The sequence below is a fragment of the Alligator mississippiensis genome, chromosome 1 (assembly GCF_030867095.1).
Source record: "Alligator mississippiensis isolate rAllMis1 chromosome 1, rAllMis1, whole genome shotgun sequence".
Taxonomy (NCBI): Eukaryota; Metazoa; Chordata; order Crocodylia; family Alligatoridae; genus Alligator; species Alligator mississippiensis.
Genome location: NC_081824.1, coordinates 421,815,746 through 421,833,033, shown reverse-complemented (window position 1 = coordinate 421,833,033; position 17,288 = coordinate 421,815,746). Strand labels below are relative to the sequence as shown.

The following is a 17,288-nucleotide window of genomic DNA, read 5'->3' as shown; positions in this document are numbered from 1 at the left end:
TGGGGTGGTTTGACCCCAGTACTTTTTTCTGCCATGGCAGGGGGTCGGACTTGATGATCTGCTCAGGTCCCTTCCGACCCTACCAACTATGAACTATGAAACTATGAAACCTGAGCAAATTGTACTATTACTTCTATGAGACACAATGGTGGGACATGCAAATTGAAATAATTCACTTCAAGGATGTAATTGCAGGGGAGGGGTGATAGGGGCAACTGCCCCAGGCACTGACTTGTGGGGGTGTGAGAACATGGCTGCTGGTGGCCACCGTACAATCACATTTATGATCACAGTAGCAGCCAGAAGTCACCACTTTCACTTTGTCCCAAGCACATCCATACATTGCTGTTTCACTGCTTTAAACAATAGTTTCTTGGCATGTTTTCTATAAGTCTGACCTAAAAATGTTATTAAAAAAAAATCAAACCCAGAATTTTCTGCCTAAAAATTCAAACCCAGAATTTTCTGTCAGTAGCATAACTGAGAGGGTTACTTTAGTGGGGCGTGGGGGGGAGAGGGGAGGGTACCAAAGCAGTTGTTACTGAAGCAGCAGATGAACATGCTATTGCAGTTGGCACAGCAAGAGCCAGTGCCATCCTGGGTACCATGCAGCTGCCCCAGGTATGGAGCTGCTCTACTATTCTTCTGGTTTTGACGTGTCCTAGTAGTTGGTACTGCATCAAATGCAGGGGATCCATTAATGTAACCTTATCTATTACATGCATGCTGAAAAGCTGCAGAATGGAGCAGTGTACTTTTCTAAATCGAAGCGCATGAGCAAGCAAGAGAAATGGTCAGCTACTAAAAGGAGGTGAAGGGATGCCTGTATCTGATCTGAGATTTGAGAGTCTTTCAATGCAGACAGTGCTAATAAAGGTTATGCTACTGAGCAGGGGATCTAAACTCAATCATAATAATAAGCTCATTCCCTATGGCTGTGAGTTGATATCTTTCCTTGACCTCCTCTACTGGAAAAATGATAATGATCTATGAACCCTTCTTAAACTAGGCAGTCACAGCTCTTCTTTCTTCTGTTGGAGAGTGGGAAGTTTTCCTCTGTTTTGAGAGACTACTTAGGAAAAGAGCACCTTGCACAGTCAGCCACAGCTGCCACTCAGAGTTAAAAAGATATAATTTTTCCCTGTAGAAATAATTACAACTAATACTGTATTCCTGCCTTTTGTTTTAGGTATAAGAATTATTAGAGTTGGTGGGAAAGTGAGTGAGGGACTGGATATTTTTGCAGCTTTTTTCCATTTTCATAATTCTTTAAAAAAATATCTGGCAAAATTATCTGATAGGTCTAAAATTAATAATTTAAATAATCATTAGAAGAAATTCTATAGCTAAAAAATAAATCAATTTCCTATAAGACTGAATAAAACAAGACTTATGTCTCACTATTTTTCACAGTACAATTAGTTGTGGCTTTGTTAACATACAGCTGCTCTTAGCTTAACTTCATAGTTGAAAAATGCGACTTAAAGTGAAACTATGTTAAGCAAATCCAATTTCATCACAGTAGTTACCTACTAGCATGCGGTAGCCAAACAATGTGATAACCGACTGTGGCAGGGCACTGTGTGTGCTGGCCGCTTTAAGGGCCTGGAGCTGGCAGCTGGCAGGTGCTTGATGAGGGCAGCCATTTTGAATCAGGGGCTGCCCATATAAACAGGGCAGTTCTGCTGCTAGAGGCCATGCTTCAACGTTGCCTGACCAGAGGGCTGCTGGTATCATCTGAAGGTAAGGGAGGAGCTGTAGGGGATGGTAAGGAGGCTCCTGGTCCTGGGTATGACCTAAAACTGCACCCTGCTGGGAGTGGGTGGCCTGGTGGGGCTCCCAGTGGTGTGGGAGCCCCCAGGAAATACCAGGCCAGTTACCACCCTGGTGAAAGGCGGGTTGGGGTGCCTTAACCCCTAGCCCCCACAACTGGGTGGGTTACCCCTTGTTTGGAGGGCCTGGAAGGTAGACCCCAGAGAGAGAGGAAAAGCCATAGACTCGCACCTGTCTGGACTTCCCCTGACTGGCCCATGCTGGGGCCAGGACCGGAAGGGTCGAAAGGCAAGGGGCCCACCACGAAGAACACCCAGAGCTAAGGGCCTGGGGTCCCGACTGGCGTGGAGGTGGGCCAGGGCTACAGAGCCAAAGGTCCCAGGCGGGACCACACCCAAAGAGGAAGCAGTTCGGGGAGCTATGCTGCCCGGTATGAAGGTGGATGACACCGCCTAAGGGGAGGAATCCAGGTGGGGTTCAGTTAGGAGGATTCTGGGGCCCAGTGTGGGGCTCGGTGATAATAATAACAGGGGGGCAGCAAAGGCACCAGTCGCAGGGCTCAAGTGCCTATATACTAATGCTAGGAGCATGGGAAACAAGCAGGATGAACTAGCGCTCCTGCTTGCACTAAACACCTATGACTTAGTGGGGCTAACGGAAACCTGGTGGGATTCATCCCATGACTGGGCGGTACATATTGAGGGCTATAGATTGTACAGAAAGGACAGGGTGGGGAAGAAAGGGGGAGGGGTTGCGCTCCTTGTCAACGAGCAGTATACATCAACCCTCATCAAGACGGAATCCGAGGATGAGGAAGTAGAAGGATTGTGGGTTAGGCTACATGGGGGGCAAGGAGAAAGGGATTTGGTGGTAGGGGTCTGCTACAGACCCCCACATCAAGGGGAAGAAAGAGATTCGGGACTCCTGAGGCAACTCTCGGAGACCATAGAAGCTAAAGAGGCGGTAGTCATGGGGGACCTAAACTACCCGGACATCTGCTGGGAGACGCAGACAGCAAAGTCCCACCGCTCACTCAGGTTTCTAACCTGTGTACAGGACCTCCACCTGACACAGGAGGTACATGGTCCCACTAGGGGAATGCCATACTGGATCTGGTATTGGCAACAGGAGATGACATGGTAGCGGACCTCTAGATCGGTAACCATCTGGGGGACAGTGATCACCTAATAATAGAATACACCATAAGACGTTGAGTGGGTAAGGTAACTAGTAGGGTGAAAGTGCTAGACTTTAGGAAAGCTGATTTCAATGAACTCAGGCGATTAGTCAAGGACGCACTGCAGATTAGGAGATTTGAAGAAATGGAAGCCCAAGAAGGGTGGCTGTGCCTTAAGGAAACGATCCTTCGGGCACAAAGCAAGACGATCCCCGAGCGAGGCAAAAGAGGGAAAGGGGCCAGGAGGCTTCCCTGGCTGACCAGAGAAATCCAGGGCAGCCTAAGGGACAAAAGGGGAGCACATAAAAAGTGGAAACAGGGAGAGTTCACCAAAGATGAATATACCTCCTCTGCTCGTGTTTGCAGGGAGGCAGTTAGACGGGCCAAAGCTACCATGGAGCTGAGGATGGCAACCCAAGTAAAAGACAACAAGAAATTGTTTTTTAGATATATAGGGAGTAAAAGGAAGGCCCAGGGAGGAATAGGACCCCTGCTAAATGGGCAGAAACAATTGGTGACAGACAAGGGGGACAAGGCTGAACTCCTCAACGAGTTCTTTGCCTCAGTGTTCCTAAGTGAGGGGCACGACAAGTCTCTCACTGGGGTTGTAGAGAGGCAGCAGCAAGGCGCCAGACTTCCATGCGTAGACCCTGAGATGGTGCAGTCACTTGGAAGAACTGGATGCCTTTAAGTCGGCAGGCCCGGATGAGCTCCATCCGAGGGTGCTCAAGGCACTGGCCGACATCATTGCAGAGCCACTGGCGGGAATATTTGAACGCTCGTGGTGCACGGGCCAAGTCCCGGAGGACTGGAAAAGGGCCAAAGTGGTCCCCATTTTCAAAAAGGGGAGGAAGGAGGACCCGGGCAACTATAGGCCAGTCAGTCTCACCTCCATCCTTGATAAAGTCTTTGAAAAAATTATCAAGGCTCACATTTGTGAGAGCCCGGCAGGACAAATTATGCTGAGGGGAGTTTCTTTTTATGACCAGGTTACGAAACGCCTGGACACAGGAGGAGGGCTGGATGTCATATACTTAGACTTCAGGAAGGCCTTCAATACGGTATCCCACACCATACTGGTAAACAAGTTAAGAGGCTGTGACTTGGATGACTACACAGTCCGGTGGGTGGCGAATTGGCTGGAGGGTCGCACCCAGAGAGTCGTGGTGGATGGGTCGGTATTGACCTGGAAGGGTGTGGGCAGTGGGGTCCCGCAGGGTTCGGTCCTTGGACCGATACTCTTTAATGTCTTCATCAGTGACTTGGACGAGGGAGTCAAATGTACTCTGTCCAAGTTTGCAGATGACACAAAGCTATGGGGGGATGTAGACACGCCGGAGGGCAGGGAACAGCTGCAAGCAGATCTGGACAGGTTGGACAAGTGGGCAGAAAACAACAGGATGCAGTTCAACAAGGAGAAATGCAAAGTGCTGCACCTAGGGAGGAAAAATGTCCAGCACACCTACAGCCTAGGGAATGACCTGCTGGGTGGCACGGAAGTGGAAAAGGATCTTGGAGTCCTAGTGGACTCCAAGATGAACATGAGTCAGCAGTGTGACGAAGCCATCAAAAAAGCCAATGGCACTTTATCATGAATCAGCAGATGCATGACGAATAGGTCCAAGGAGGTGATACTTCCCCTCTATCGGGCGCTGGTCAGACTGCAGTTGGAGTACTGCGTGCAATTCTGGGCGCCGCAATTCAAGAGGGATGCGGATAACCTGGAGAGGGTTCAGAGAAGGGCCACTTGTATGGTTAAGGGCCTGCAGACCAAGCCCTACAAGGAGAGACTAGAGAAACTGGACCTTTTCAGCCTCCGCAAGAGAAGGTTGAGAGACGACCTTGTGGCCGCCTATAAGTTCATCACGGGGGCACAGAAGGGTATTGGTGAGTATTTATTCACCAAGGCGCCCCCGGGGGGTTACAAGAAATAATGGCCACAAGCTAGCAGAGAGCAGATTTAGATTGGACATTAGGAAGAACTTCTTCACAGTTCGAGTGGCCAGGGTCTGGAATGGGCTCCCAAGGGAGGTGGTGCTCTCCCCTACCCTGGGGGTCTTCAAGAGGAGGTTAGATGAGTATCTAGCTGGGGTCATCTAGACCCAGCACTCTTTCCTGCTTATGCAGGGGGTCGGACTCGATGATCTATTGAGGTCCCTTCCGACCCTAACATCTATGAATCTATGAATAACATCTGGATGCCATCAGCGAGGCTTGGGCTGTGGTGTAACGGAAGAATGGAGCCACAGATAGCGCCCCCTGGCATCGGGGCAGGAAATGGGCAGCCTCCTGCTTAATTACATCATTGAACTAATTAATTCCAACAAGGCATGGCGAGCGAGAAGGTGGGTGGTTAGCCCAGAAACAAGTGGGCGGGCCACTGGGAAGTTGGCCCCGAGCAGGCTCCCTGTTACACTAACCATAGCACAACTTTAAACGAGTGTGTTCTCTAATAGATCAGTGAAGTAATAATGAAACAACATTAATTGGGATGATGTTAAGTGAGGAGTACCTGTATGTTTGTTTGGAGGACTCGAAATATATTGTATAATCCTGAACAAGAAATGGAATGTTGTCCATTACAACCTCTTCAGATAATAGGGAAAGCTAGGAGAGACTTTAAGAATGAAATTGTATGAAACATTTTTTCTCTGACTCCGAATTTTATCTCTAGGCCCTGGAAAGTGAGTTTGTATCATGTCAGCTTCATCAGTGGATTGACCTTATATTTGGCTACAAGCAAAGAGGACCAGAAGCAGTGCGTGCACTCAATGTTTTCCATTATCTAACATATGAAGGATCTGTGAATCTGGACAGTATCACTGACCCTGTCCTCAGGGAGGTAAGTACTTGTTACCATTCATCCCAAAAACTGCTGTAATCTCTCAGAAATTATTTTTTTCCAGGTTAAAAAACTTTTTTTGGTTGACTTGGTTCAAACCATGGAATCCCAGATAAACACTCAAATATACTTAAGCATAAAAAACAACGCTGTCTTTACCAGGAGTCACTGAGATACAACATGGTCAATTATGGTATTTTATACGTATTATACTTCATAATGTATTGCCTTTCATGATTAGCCTCTGACAGATTCACTTACTAAAGTTGGAAGGTTTAAATAATAAATTCCTTGACATTGTGGTCATGCATGAAAGGAAAAAGTCCAATAGTATCAATCAGATAATGCCATAGGAATTGTAAATATCAAATAGAATTATGGGTGTATAAAAATAATTGGTTTAGATTACTTTGATTTTGCTCTCTGTAACATACAGTCAAATGTCTCCAAAGAAGGAGATTTTTCTGTATGTGTTTTGTTCTTTGCATATGTGTTGGGTTTTTAAATGTCAAATATCTTTCCACTAGTTGTCTATGTGGAATCATGTTGCTATCCTTGTGTGTGTTTTGTTTCCAATTGTTGTACTTGTTTTTAGAAAAAAAATGTTAATCTGAAAAATTATTACTTGCATATCCTTCATGTATTGGGTAAAATGATTAAAAATTAGGTGAAAAGTGTGAAGATGCAACAGCTGCTAGATGAGTGCTGCTGTGATGAAGCTATACACACACAGTCTTCCATTTCCCCCAGATATCTACCATCTGTTGTATGCAAAACAGTAATCATTTATGTATTGCCAGGCTGTAGAAGTGTGTGTGTGTATGTGTTTTAGCTTAGAGACAGAAAACCTGTAGATTTTAGAGGCTGTTTCTTGTCCACAAGAAACACTGGTAATCAGCTAGGTAATTTTTTTGGAATGAAACATTACTGTGTCTTTTTATAGTTTGGCTTTCTCACTGAAATAACAGACAAACTAAACATTTCAGACAGATTCTTAGAGCTAGCTTTCAGGTAGTGCACATCAGTGCCCAGATCTTGCAAACATTTATATACATGCTTTAATTTTACGCATGTGACAACCCTCATTAATTCCAGTGGGACTACTCAAATGCTTAAATTTAAGCACCTGCATAATGGTTTGAGGATCAGGAGATTTAGATTACAATTAGAGGCATAACCGCATGCACAAAGGAGCAATATATTTTTTTAAAGTATAATTGAGGAGCCCAGTGCAATGAAAACAATGGATTTGCACTGCTTACCATCCTGATTTGCATAAGCAGACTCCTGTGTCTTGACTTCAAGGGTCTGCCCCCACAAGGCAGCTTGTAGGATCGAAGCCTGTCTAAGCACCTTACTTAATAACTTGCGACACGATGAGCATCTTCAGCTTTCTCCTAGCCTTACTGACATGCACAGCTTGTCAGCAAGGATTTCAAAAAAATCAGGGAGATGGTTTTGTTTTTTCACTTGCATGTGTAATCCATACCCTGTAGTCATTAACATACGTGACTCTTCTTGTGCTTTCATTTGCACTACATAAACAACTTCTTACAGTGTCGTTTGCATTTCATTGCCACCAGCAAAGAAGGAAATGCACAAATCAAAGTTTGTTAGTGACCTTGAGAGTATAATGTTTGGTTTAAAGTAAAAGATTCTAAACCTTCCTCAGTTTGGTTTAGATATATTTCTATATAAAAAAAACATACATATAGCTAAAAATAATTAAATATGAATTAGTTTAGGAAGTATTCTGTAATATAAAAAAATAATGGAATATAAATTATGCTTATATATTTCATGCATACATGCATGTCTATGGGAATAAATGTAGTTATAAATGACTTGGGGATTTTCTACCTAGTAATAAGACCCTTCCTTTATGGATACATATTTACTTGTGGATGAGTTGTGACTGACACGTTTCTGCTGCAGCTACATATTTTGACTATTATTTATATTATTTTGTAATTTTATGATATTTTCCTTCCTTTTACAACTGAACTTTAGTTATATTTGGGGAGTTGAAATATCTATAAGAAAGTCATTTAAAAAATCCTAAAAGACCCCAAAAATGTCTATACAAATACAGAAGATTAGAAAACTTAATTTTTCCCGTATGTATTTTATCATAGCATATTATAGTGTTAGATATTTGAACTTACTAGCTTTTGGATTTAAAAGATGTATACCAAGATTTACCATCAGTTCCCATTTCACAATATCTGAGATAAGTGTTTGTTTATTTTCTAATTAGAAGGAAATACTGGATTTTTCTTCTGAAACAGAGGTTGATGAATACTATCAATACATAGGTTATAGTTTAAGCAAATAACTTTTAGCTGGAAATCCCAGCAGCCATTAGCAGATAATTAAACTAGATTACTGCGGCCACCTCTTCCAAGAATAACCATCCCAAGGTCTTAGTAGAAAAGGACCCCTACTAAAGAATGAGTCTCCAAATAAAAACACATTAACCAGGGCCTAATTGGTACAAAAAATTGGGCATAGATCATAAAAGGAAGGTCTCCATCAGACCAGGTTCTGTATCCCATGTTACAGTTATATCCTTGACTCCATATTCATTTGGAATGAATGATAGCCCCAAAATGCATCACCAAGAACAGGAATCAGAAAAAAAAGAGACTATCTAGAATCTTTACAAAACCCATGTAGAAGCATGAACCATCACCCATCTTGTCAACCTGTTAGATGCATGTACTTGTTGCTTAGGGATGCATTCAGATGTATGTGGACATTTGGTTGCCCAGGGACAAGTACCTGTGGTGCACCTTGCACTGCATCTGCTTGTCCCTGGGGAACGCCCATGCCACGTGCACTTTGGCATGTGGCAAGTTACCCCAGGGGCAGTAGGGGAGACTGGGGTCAGCACTGTGCTGGCCCCAGCAGCCTTACCTGGGGTCCTGGGGACCTCCCATAGCTGCAGCCATGGTGATCCTGCTGGGCAGAGCCTGGCTGACAGCCACAGCATGACTCTAGGCGACCCAGCTCCACTTTTCAGCAGCACACGCTGCCCAAGTGTGCGCTGCTCCATCTTTTTTATTTCCTGTGGGGTTTTTTTACCTCTGGATATCCAGGGGTCAAAAAGCTCTGTGAAAAAATGGAGCAGTGCACACTTAGGCAGTGCACCCTTACCACACAGTCCGGTGTTCTCTGAGCTGCATGTGGCACTGCAAACATGTTTGCAACACCACATAACAGACAATCGCGCTCATCTGGACGTACCCCAGGAGTCCAAGAAGAACTCCAGCTTCCATTAGCCTGGATAAAGTTCCTCCAATGTAGTGATCGTGAAAGAAAGCATAGTGGAGTACTGGCACCTCATGACAACCTTCTGGTTTTAGCCCAGTTCTGCCAAAAAACCTAAACCATCTTAATCAACAATAAGTTGACTGAATAAGAAAATTACTCACTCATTTTTGCCTGAAGCAGCAATACCTCTCCCATCACTGATGTCAGTGTATCTACAAAACAATGTCAAGAACAGCAAAGCAGCAAATGGTAGAGCAGGACAAAAGCCATTCAGGGTTTCTCTCCCTTCAAGAAAAGAATTTAAATCATCCTTTCCTCTCAATCCCCATATTCTGCCTTTGTTTAGGAATAAAATGGATCCCCTATGTAAAACTACATTGTAGTTTAGAAAGGCAGTGCCTTATTTCCCACACCTACCTTTTTACTTTTTGGGTGTGTCCAGACATGCGTGGACATTTGGTTCCGTGGGGACAAGTAGCGGCGGCACACCTTGCACCAATGCAGGTGCACCACCGCTTCTTGTCCCTAGGGAACTCCCATGCCATGCATGCTTTGGCACACAGAAAGTTGCCCCACATGGTGTAGGGAAGGCTGGGGCCAACACTGTGCTGGCCCCAGCAGCCTTACCTGGGGTCCTGGAGGCCTCCTGAAGCTGCAGCCATGGTGATCCTGCCAGGCAGAGCCTGGCCAGCAGCCACAGCACAGCTCCGAGTTACCTGGCTCTGCTTTTTAGCAGCGCATGCTGCCCGTGCATGTGCTGCTTTGGGGGTTTTTTCTGTGGTTTTTTTTGACCCCTGGATATCCAGGGGTAAAAAAAAAAACACATGGAAAAAATGGAGCAGGGCATGCTCAGGCAGCATGCCCTAGTAGCATGGAAAACTTCAGATCGTGTGGTACGTGGAGCTCCAAACGTGTTTGTAGTACCACCTACCGCATGACTGCACTCATCTGGACACACACTTTGTGTTCACTTTCACAAGCTGTTTGTGCCTGAAAGCTTGCAAAGAACAATTTTTCCAACTATTTAATTGGTCTAATAAAAGATATCACATCTATCCAAAGAACTTTGTCTTCACAGTACATTACATCTAAAGACCTATAAATTATAAAGGTAGATTCAATATCTAGATTCAAGCCCATACCCTTGTCTGCCACTTACAAAAACAATAGAATTTGCATGCTTGTCATCTGTTTATGACAGTACATTGGCATCCCTGCTATGCATACAGTTACCATTTTCTGTTCAAATCTAAGCATACTTTTTGAAATTTTAACTGTTTTGCAGAAGCCCTGTGCTTAGCACCCAGCCTGAGCACTTTATTTGAACACTGGGGATGTTTCACAGAAACTGTACTTGAGTCTCCTATTTAGCATATCTTTAGCTCCCCTGACTTGAGGGGAAGAAGGAAGGATCCATTCATTATTAGGGCTAGGGACAGACATTCAAAAAACCTGAGCCTGAACTGATTCAGGACAGACATGTTCTCTGGACTGAGGAAATTCAGGCACATGCCTGCAGTGGCTCAGGCTAGAAGTTGGGGGGGGGGGGCACTAGAGTGACCCTCCCTTCCCTTCTGCAGGGAGCTGAGCTGAGTGGGGTACGGCCAGGCCCCAGCAGGACTCTCTCATTAGGGATGTCTGCCTGCAGGATCCCAGGCTTTTCACTGTTGGCTGCTCAAGGGGCAGGAGTGTTGCTAGCCCCCTTCCCTGGGCTAGCACTTTGAGGCAAGGGGTTGTGTGCAGTGCATGCCTCTGTTGATAATACAGAGCTTTTCAGTCTCCTTCCCTGCTTCATCATACTGTCTGCAGCAAACTGACAGGTGAGCAAGCCAGCTGCGGGGCTGATAACAGTCTTTATCACCTGATTAGTAAAACAATACCCTCTCTTGACATTGCTTCATACTTCTTAAACAGCTTACCCGCTGAACTGTTGATTAGCTCCAAAAGCCCTAAGTGGTCACTGTTCTGTCTGCCTGCCCCAGTGAAAATGGAGAGAGAGACACACACAGACACCTCTCAGCATTAGCATGCATATCACATGGTGGCTATGGTCTCTGCTGTGGCAGAGAGGAGGAAGGGATCTCTGCTTAATCAGTGAGTTGTGGAGGGGGGTAGTGGTGGGGCATGGGGAAGCCAGAAGACCCTGCTGTGCCTGCAAGTCTGTGCTGAGCTACAGCCAGGGAGCAGAGGGGAGGGGCCAGCCCCACCCAGCCCAGAGAGCATGTTGGGAGACTGATTTAACTTAAACCAGCAAGGGGTTTGGGACAGACATTACATAAACCAGTTTGAGTCAAATCAGTTAAGTCTGATACTACATTCAACCAGGTTTATTTCAAACCAGTTTCAGCCATTTTCTAACTGGCTTATGTGCACTAAACATCTGTTCTGTTACTGGTTTAAACCAGTTTCTGATCACTTAAACCAGTTTATGTGTAATGTCTATCCCTAGCCTGGGAGACTGGCTCAATTCTGCCTTCAGACTCCTTTTCTGTATGTGCACACATGCGTGCACACACATGCACACACACACAGACACACACACTCACCCACACACACATACTTGGCTACAAAAGGAAATGTCTGGGACCTGTGCTTCACGTTGCATTGGGAAAAAGTCAATATCTCTATACCTTCCCCTTACCTTAGCCCCCACTTAGTGCAAGAGAACCTCCTGTAACTTACAGTTTCAATATATTATTGAATTAGAAAAATAGCATTAAATAATAAGCATGTTATATTTACTTCTTCTTTATATTTTGAAAACATTTCATGATGATGCATCAAAAAGTAAATAAACGCATATACATATTGAAATCAACCTACCGGAATTCATATGGTGATGAGACCAAATCTGAATACTCAATCTGAGTGCCCCATGGCAAATCCAAATGTAAATCTTGGCTCAGGCTCTCTCTGGCTGGACATTGTGACATTTTCCAGTTTTAAAATGTAAAATTGAATGAAGGGACTCTTTGTCAACTCAAGCTGTTTTTATTTTGGTCTGTGCGTTGCTATATTGTTTGTATGTTATAATAAGTGGAGAAGGGAAAAATACATAGTAAAAATTAACACAGATCCAAGATTAAGTAATGTTTCCAGTATTGTAATTTTAGTATTTGTCATTTACAAGTAGGCCTATTTGTTTAAATAAAATAAGTAGTAAAGCAAATGCTAAAACTTGAAGAACAGTGTAAGGATATTGATTCATTCTTGCTTGACAGGTGAAATCACTAACTACAGCAATTATGGCATTAAAATGTCAAGAAATTAGAGGTCAGAATAACAGATAATTTTCTTCCTTTTGTCAGATTAAAAATTGACATTCTTTGACAGCACAAGATCTCTGGCTGAGAAAATTATGACAGCTTAACTCAGCTTGTACTTGTAAAGCAGTAATTGATAATGAACTTTACCATGACAGCCTTCTCCTGTGGAGAAACATGACAGAACGTCCCTAGTACAAAGCCTGTATCTCTTTTTAATATGTAAACAGTAGTTATATTGGACATTAGATGCTATTTGAAATTGTCTTTACTGTTAGTTTACATCATAATCCAAACCATTTCTTCTGGACAGATCTAGCTGACGTCATGAGGACTGATGTTAAGAATGCTAATGCATTAGAGAAAGCTATCTAAAGCCTACCACTTTCAATTGCCCCTATATGTTTTTGCTCATTTTTCCTGTAATTACTATTTTGCATTGTGTAAATCTTCAAAAGTGACTAAACATTTTTGGTATCTGCATTTTCTGAAATTCTGGGTGCCCAATCTAGGACACTCTAAAATGACTGGATATTTCAAAAGTGCCAAGTACCCAGAAGGTAGGACACTCAAAACACTACTCATTTTTATATGCTAGGACCTTATGTGTGCACAATATAAATTGTTATGTCCTTGCAGAATAAACAACATGCTCACACATTTTATATTTTTTAAGCCTAAATTATTCATATGATTATGTTAACTGGTTTTTTTTAGTAGTATCTGGAAAACTGAAAATGATTCAATGGAGGACTCAGTTTGACAAAAATGTAATTGTCACATGTAACACTGAAAGCACATATTTTTTATAGATTCACAGAGAATTAATATTTCAGGTCTTCTGTTTATTGCTTGATGTAAAATTATTGCCAGATTTCCACGTACTTTTATTGAATGCAATTTGTTCATAATTAGTAATGTTTAAAAAAAGCAAGTGAAGCGTTATAGTTAGGGTGACCATATGACCTGGTTTGGCTGGGACAATTCTGGATTTCAAAGGCCAGTCTTGGGTGAGGGGTGCAGTCTGGTGAGGACGTGAAGTGGCATGGTGTACCAGGCAACTTCACCTCCCTACCAAACTGTACCTGTGCTCCTGCCTGCTGGCCTCTGTCACTGCCTGCAACAGTGCTGCTGACTGGGGGGTGAGGGGAGGGGAGCAGTGTCCCAGATGTCTCAGTTGTCTGGGATTTCCTTATAGTCACCCTAATTATACAGAACAGTTGTTAGTTTGTTTTACATTCTAGGCTGTCTTGTTTTTTCCTTGTTTTCATACTCCATTGCAAACATAGCTAGGCTGTACAGTACAACTGCTATCTTTTGAGTGTACCTCACATTCAGCAGAATATGGCATCCCCACAATCCCAACATGAGTGTTTAGTCTGCAAAAAAAAAAAACAAAAAAAACCTAATATGAAGAAGCTACTGGGTTCAGATATTTGTTCTGAGCAGCCACCACATGTCAAAATACCTGAGCATACCTACAGCCCATGCAGGCAAATTGAAAAATGATTAAAATGACTAGTGTTTGACAGTCAGTTGCCATACCCATAAACTAATTCTAGCAGGTTGGTTTTGCTGGCAGCTAGAAGAGCATATGGCCTATGCAATATTTATTTCTTTATGGAAGACTTGATATTTAGCATATTTAAATCATTTAAAGAGTCATGATGTTATAAGGATCTTGCATTGCTTCTCAGTTGTCTTCATTTCTGGGTTTTTACTTTTTTAGATTATATTTTCTTCTCTTATCTCTTTCTTTGATCTGACAGGAATAACAAAGCATCCCTCTGGATCTGCTATAGTGAAATATGCCCACAGGAAGAAGAGTAGATCACATCAGCTTTCACTTTTTTTTCTTGCTGAAACAATTTTTGCTACTACAGAGGGCTGACATGATAGGGTTGTCAAGAATCAACAAGATAGATATATCTTTAACAAAAGGGGTTGGAATGCTAGCCTTCCCTGGTAGCTGAACCTAGAAAATTTATGAGGACAAAATTAACATGCTTACTGTTCTAATACAGGAATAAAAGACTTTCATAATGACATACAGAGCTAGCCTTTGCAATCATGGGCTTATTTATTTTTATTTCTTTTTAGCCAATTAGATCTTTTTCTTCTGTGTTGTCTTTCTTTGATCTGACAAGAATATCAAAACCACCCCTCTGGATCCACTTGATTGAATATTACCCTCAGTACTGGCCACTTACATGTTCAGTGGTGCCTGTGTACCTCCATACAAGGGATGCTCCTGGCTGCCTCTCTGGGAGTAGTCTCTGTATGAAACAATTATGGATAGCTGTGAAATAATTGAGAGACTGTCAGTAGGATCAGTATCCACCTTTTTCCCAAGTTAACTAAGAAATCTTTTCAGCAAAGTCCTTTGTGTAAGCAAAAGCCATGACGAAAATATTAATAATTTTGTTATACGCAAAGGGCCCAGATTTGCTTTAGGGAATATATAAATAGATCCTGTTGGCTATATCAGGAGCGCTGCATCTCCTTCATGGTTACATTTTTGTGTTTTCCAAACATTCAAAATAGAAATCTTTCCTTTTTCTGTCAGTACGTCCAGATTGTAGGAGGAATAGTTTGATTAGTTCACAACAGTTTTGCTTGCCTTCTGAGTACGTTTGGGATAACCAAGTGGAAAAATGAAAAAAAAAAATTTACTTGTGAAAGTAGTTATGTGTATAATAATTTCTTTCCCTTTGTGGAGTAAGTTCAAGAGTTTAAGGACATATTCTGGGAAAGATTTGCCATATTGCGTTTGTAAACCTTGCCACATTCTGCTAAAGTTACTTTGTTCTGGTGAAACTTTGGTTAAGAGAATCATGGTTTTAGTAGAAGGCATTTGCTCAGGGAACTAGGGACAATCTTGTTAAGATCTACAAAGACAGATGCCTCAAATCAGAGAGGATTCGGTGTGGAGTTTTGGACCATTTACTTTGGCAAAGCAGAGATCACAATCTGGTTCACAGATTTCAGAACAGTGAATATGCTTAAAATCAAATATTAAATGTAATTAATTCCACTTAAATTAGTGATTCTTCATGTTTCCTTTATTAGGCTCATTAGAGTTGATCATACTGGTGAAAAAATACTCATCTGTGCATATTTTCATAAATAAAACTTCTCAGTTCAGTGTCCTATAATTCCTGAGTCTTCCACTATATATGGAATAATTTTGAGCATGTGGCCAGTTGGGGCTGGCCCATGACAGATCCCAACACTCAGCTGAGTGTCAGGATCCAGCATGTGGCAGCTCCAGGATCTGGGACAAAGCTTTCTCCCACCCAGTTGGGCTGGGGAAAGAACCAGTCCCTGGACCCCAGTTCCTGTAAAAAAAACCCTTGTGTGCTGCCCAGCTGATTCTGGCAGGCTGCAGTAGCCCAGCCCCAGGATCCTCATGCACCAGGGATAAGTGAAAACCTGTTTGCAGCCAAGCTGGGCAGCACATGTAGTTTTACAGATCCCAGGACACAGGACCTACAGGATTGGGCTGCCATAGCCTAATACTAAATCCCCATATACCAGGACCTGTAAAATCATGTTTCCTCCCCAGCTGAGGTTTGACAATCAGCTAATTGTCAGCTGGAGTTGGGGACCTGCACTACAGCCAGTTCAGTCCCTGGCCCACATTGACAATCAGCTGATTTTGGGCACCCAGGTTTCATCTTCCTAGTGTTGGGGAAGCTCAGGATTATGATCCCAGGCTACCTCTACATTGACAGGTAAGGCATCATTGGGATCTAATCCTTGATCCCAAAATCATGCATCCATGAATGTGTGGCATAGCAAGAGGCATATTTTTGGAGATCACAGGTTAGGTCCCATCACAACATGAACAGCTGTAAGAGGCCTTAGTGTTTGTGAGCAGTCATGAAAATGGTCTTTTAGTCTTTCTTCATAAGTCCTACTAGTCCCCTAAACTCTGTTTGCTTTTTCCTCCATCACTAAGGGACTCAGACAGTGTTTAAGCCTGTTGTTTCAAGTTGCAGTGGAAGGAACACTAAGAATTTGATAAAATTAGTTAAAGAATTAATCAGGTCCCAGCCTTCAACTTATGTGTTACAGGCCTCAAGTGCCAACTAGAAATCTGGTTTCTAAAGTGAGTGATTGGGAAGTACTTAAAAGTATAAATCCTGGAAGATCAGTCTTAAATAATGTACCTCTGACACCAGAATTGAAATTCTATTATGCTATGCTGTGCTCAGTCCTGGGCTACGCTATGTTAATTTAGAGTTTATTAGAGTTTCATTTATGAAAGCAGGTTACACTATTATTGTTAAAATAAAGACACGTATACTTATCTTCAGGAAATTTTGATTTTAAAGAAATAATTGTTTGGATTATTTCCAGCAAACTATTCTTCAAAACTCTGCTCTCTGTTTTTGACATAAACTGAAAACAATAATATAGATATACTCTACTTGGGCTTCAAAACAGCATTAGAGAAGCACATTATCAACTGAAATAGCTAGATCCTTAGATTGAGTAATATCTACTCCAGCAAATTGATGTAGGCAAAATGCTTTGAACAATAGTTAATTTATGCTGAAGCAATGACTAGGTATTATGACTGAAATCTGTGCTAATAGAGAAAAAAGAAATCCCTTCCAGCTATTTCTGCTACAAAATGCAGCAGTAATTGTCATTCCTCCTCCCTTGAGTAATATCTGACTTCAACTGTATATTAAAATGCTTGTTGCTAATTTCAGAAATCAATAATTAGTACCCTGTGACAATATGCAATGAACAAAGTAATCTGAAAATGAAGAAACTGTTTATGTTCACAGGATTTGTATTCTTCATGTGTTGAAGTATCAGACAGTGATGGACTTGTGGAGGAAAGGCAAAACAGAAAAGTTGGGCACTAGTATCATTACCTAATACTACATAATATTTTCCTCCCATTTGGGAAACAAAAAATACCTTTAATAGGGATACTCTAAAAGTA

At 42.5% G+C, this 17,288-nt stretch overlaps 1 protein-coding gene across 9 annotated transcripts in view; it reads left to right on the top strand.

Annotated features, from left to right (window-relative positions):
- The window catches only part of NBEA (neurobeachin), an 882,854-nt gene that overhangs the window by 813,455 nt on the left and 52,111 nt on the right, over window positions 1-17,288 (top strand). For all 9 annotated transcript variants that reach the window (XM_019498256.2, XM_059716302.1, XM_059716129.1 and 6 more), the window contains one exon: window positions 5,625-5,792. In XM_019498256.2, coding sequence (XP_019353801.2) covers window positions 5,625-5,792 — 168 coding nt within the window. The remainder of the gene's footprint in view (window positions 1-5,624; window positions 5,793-17,288) is intronic.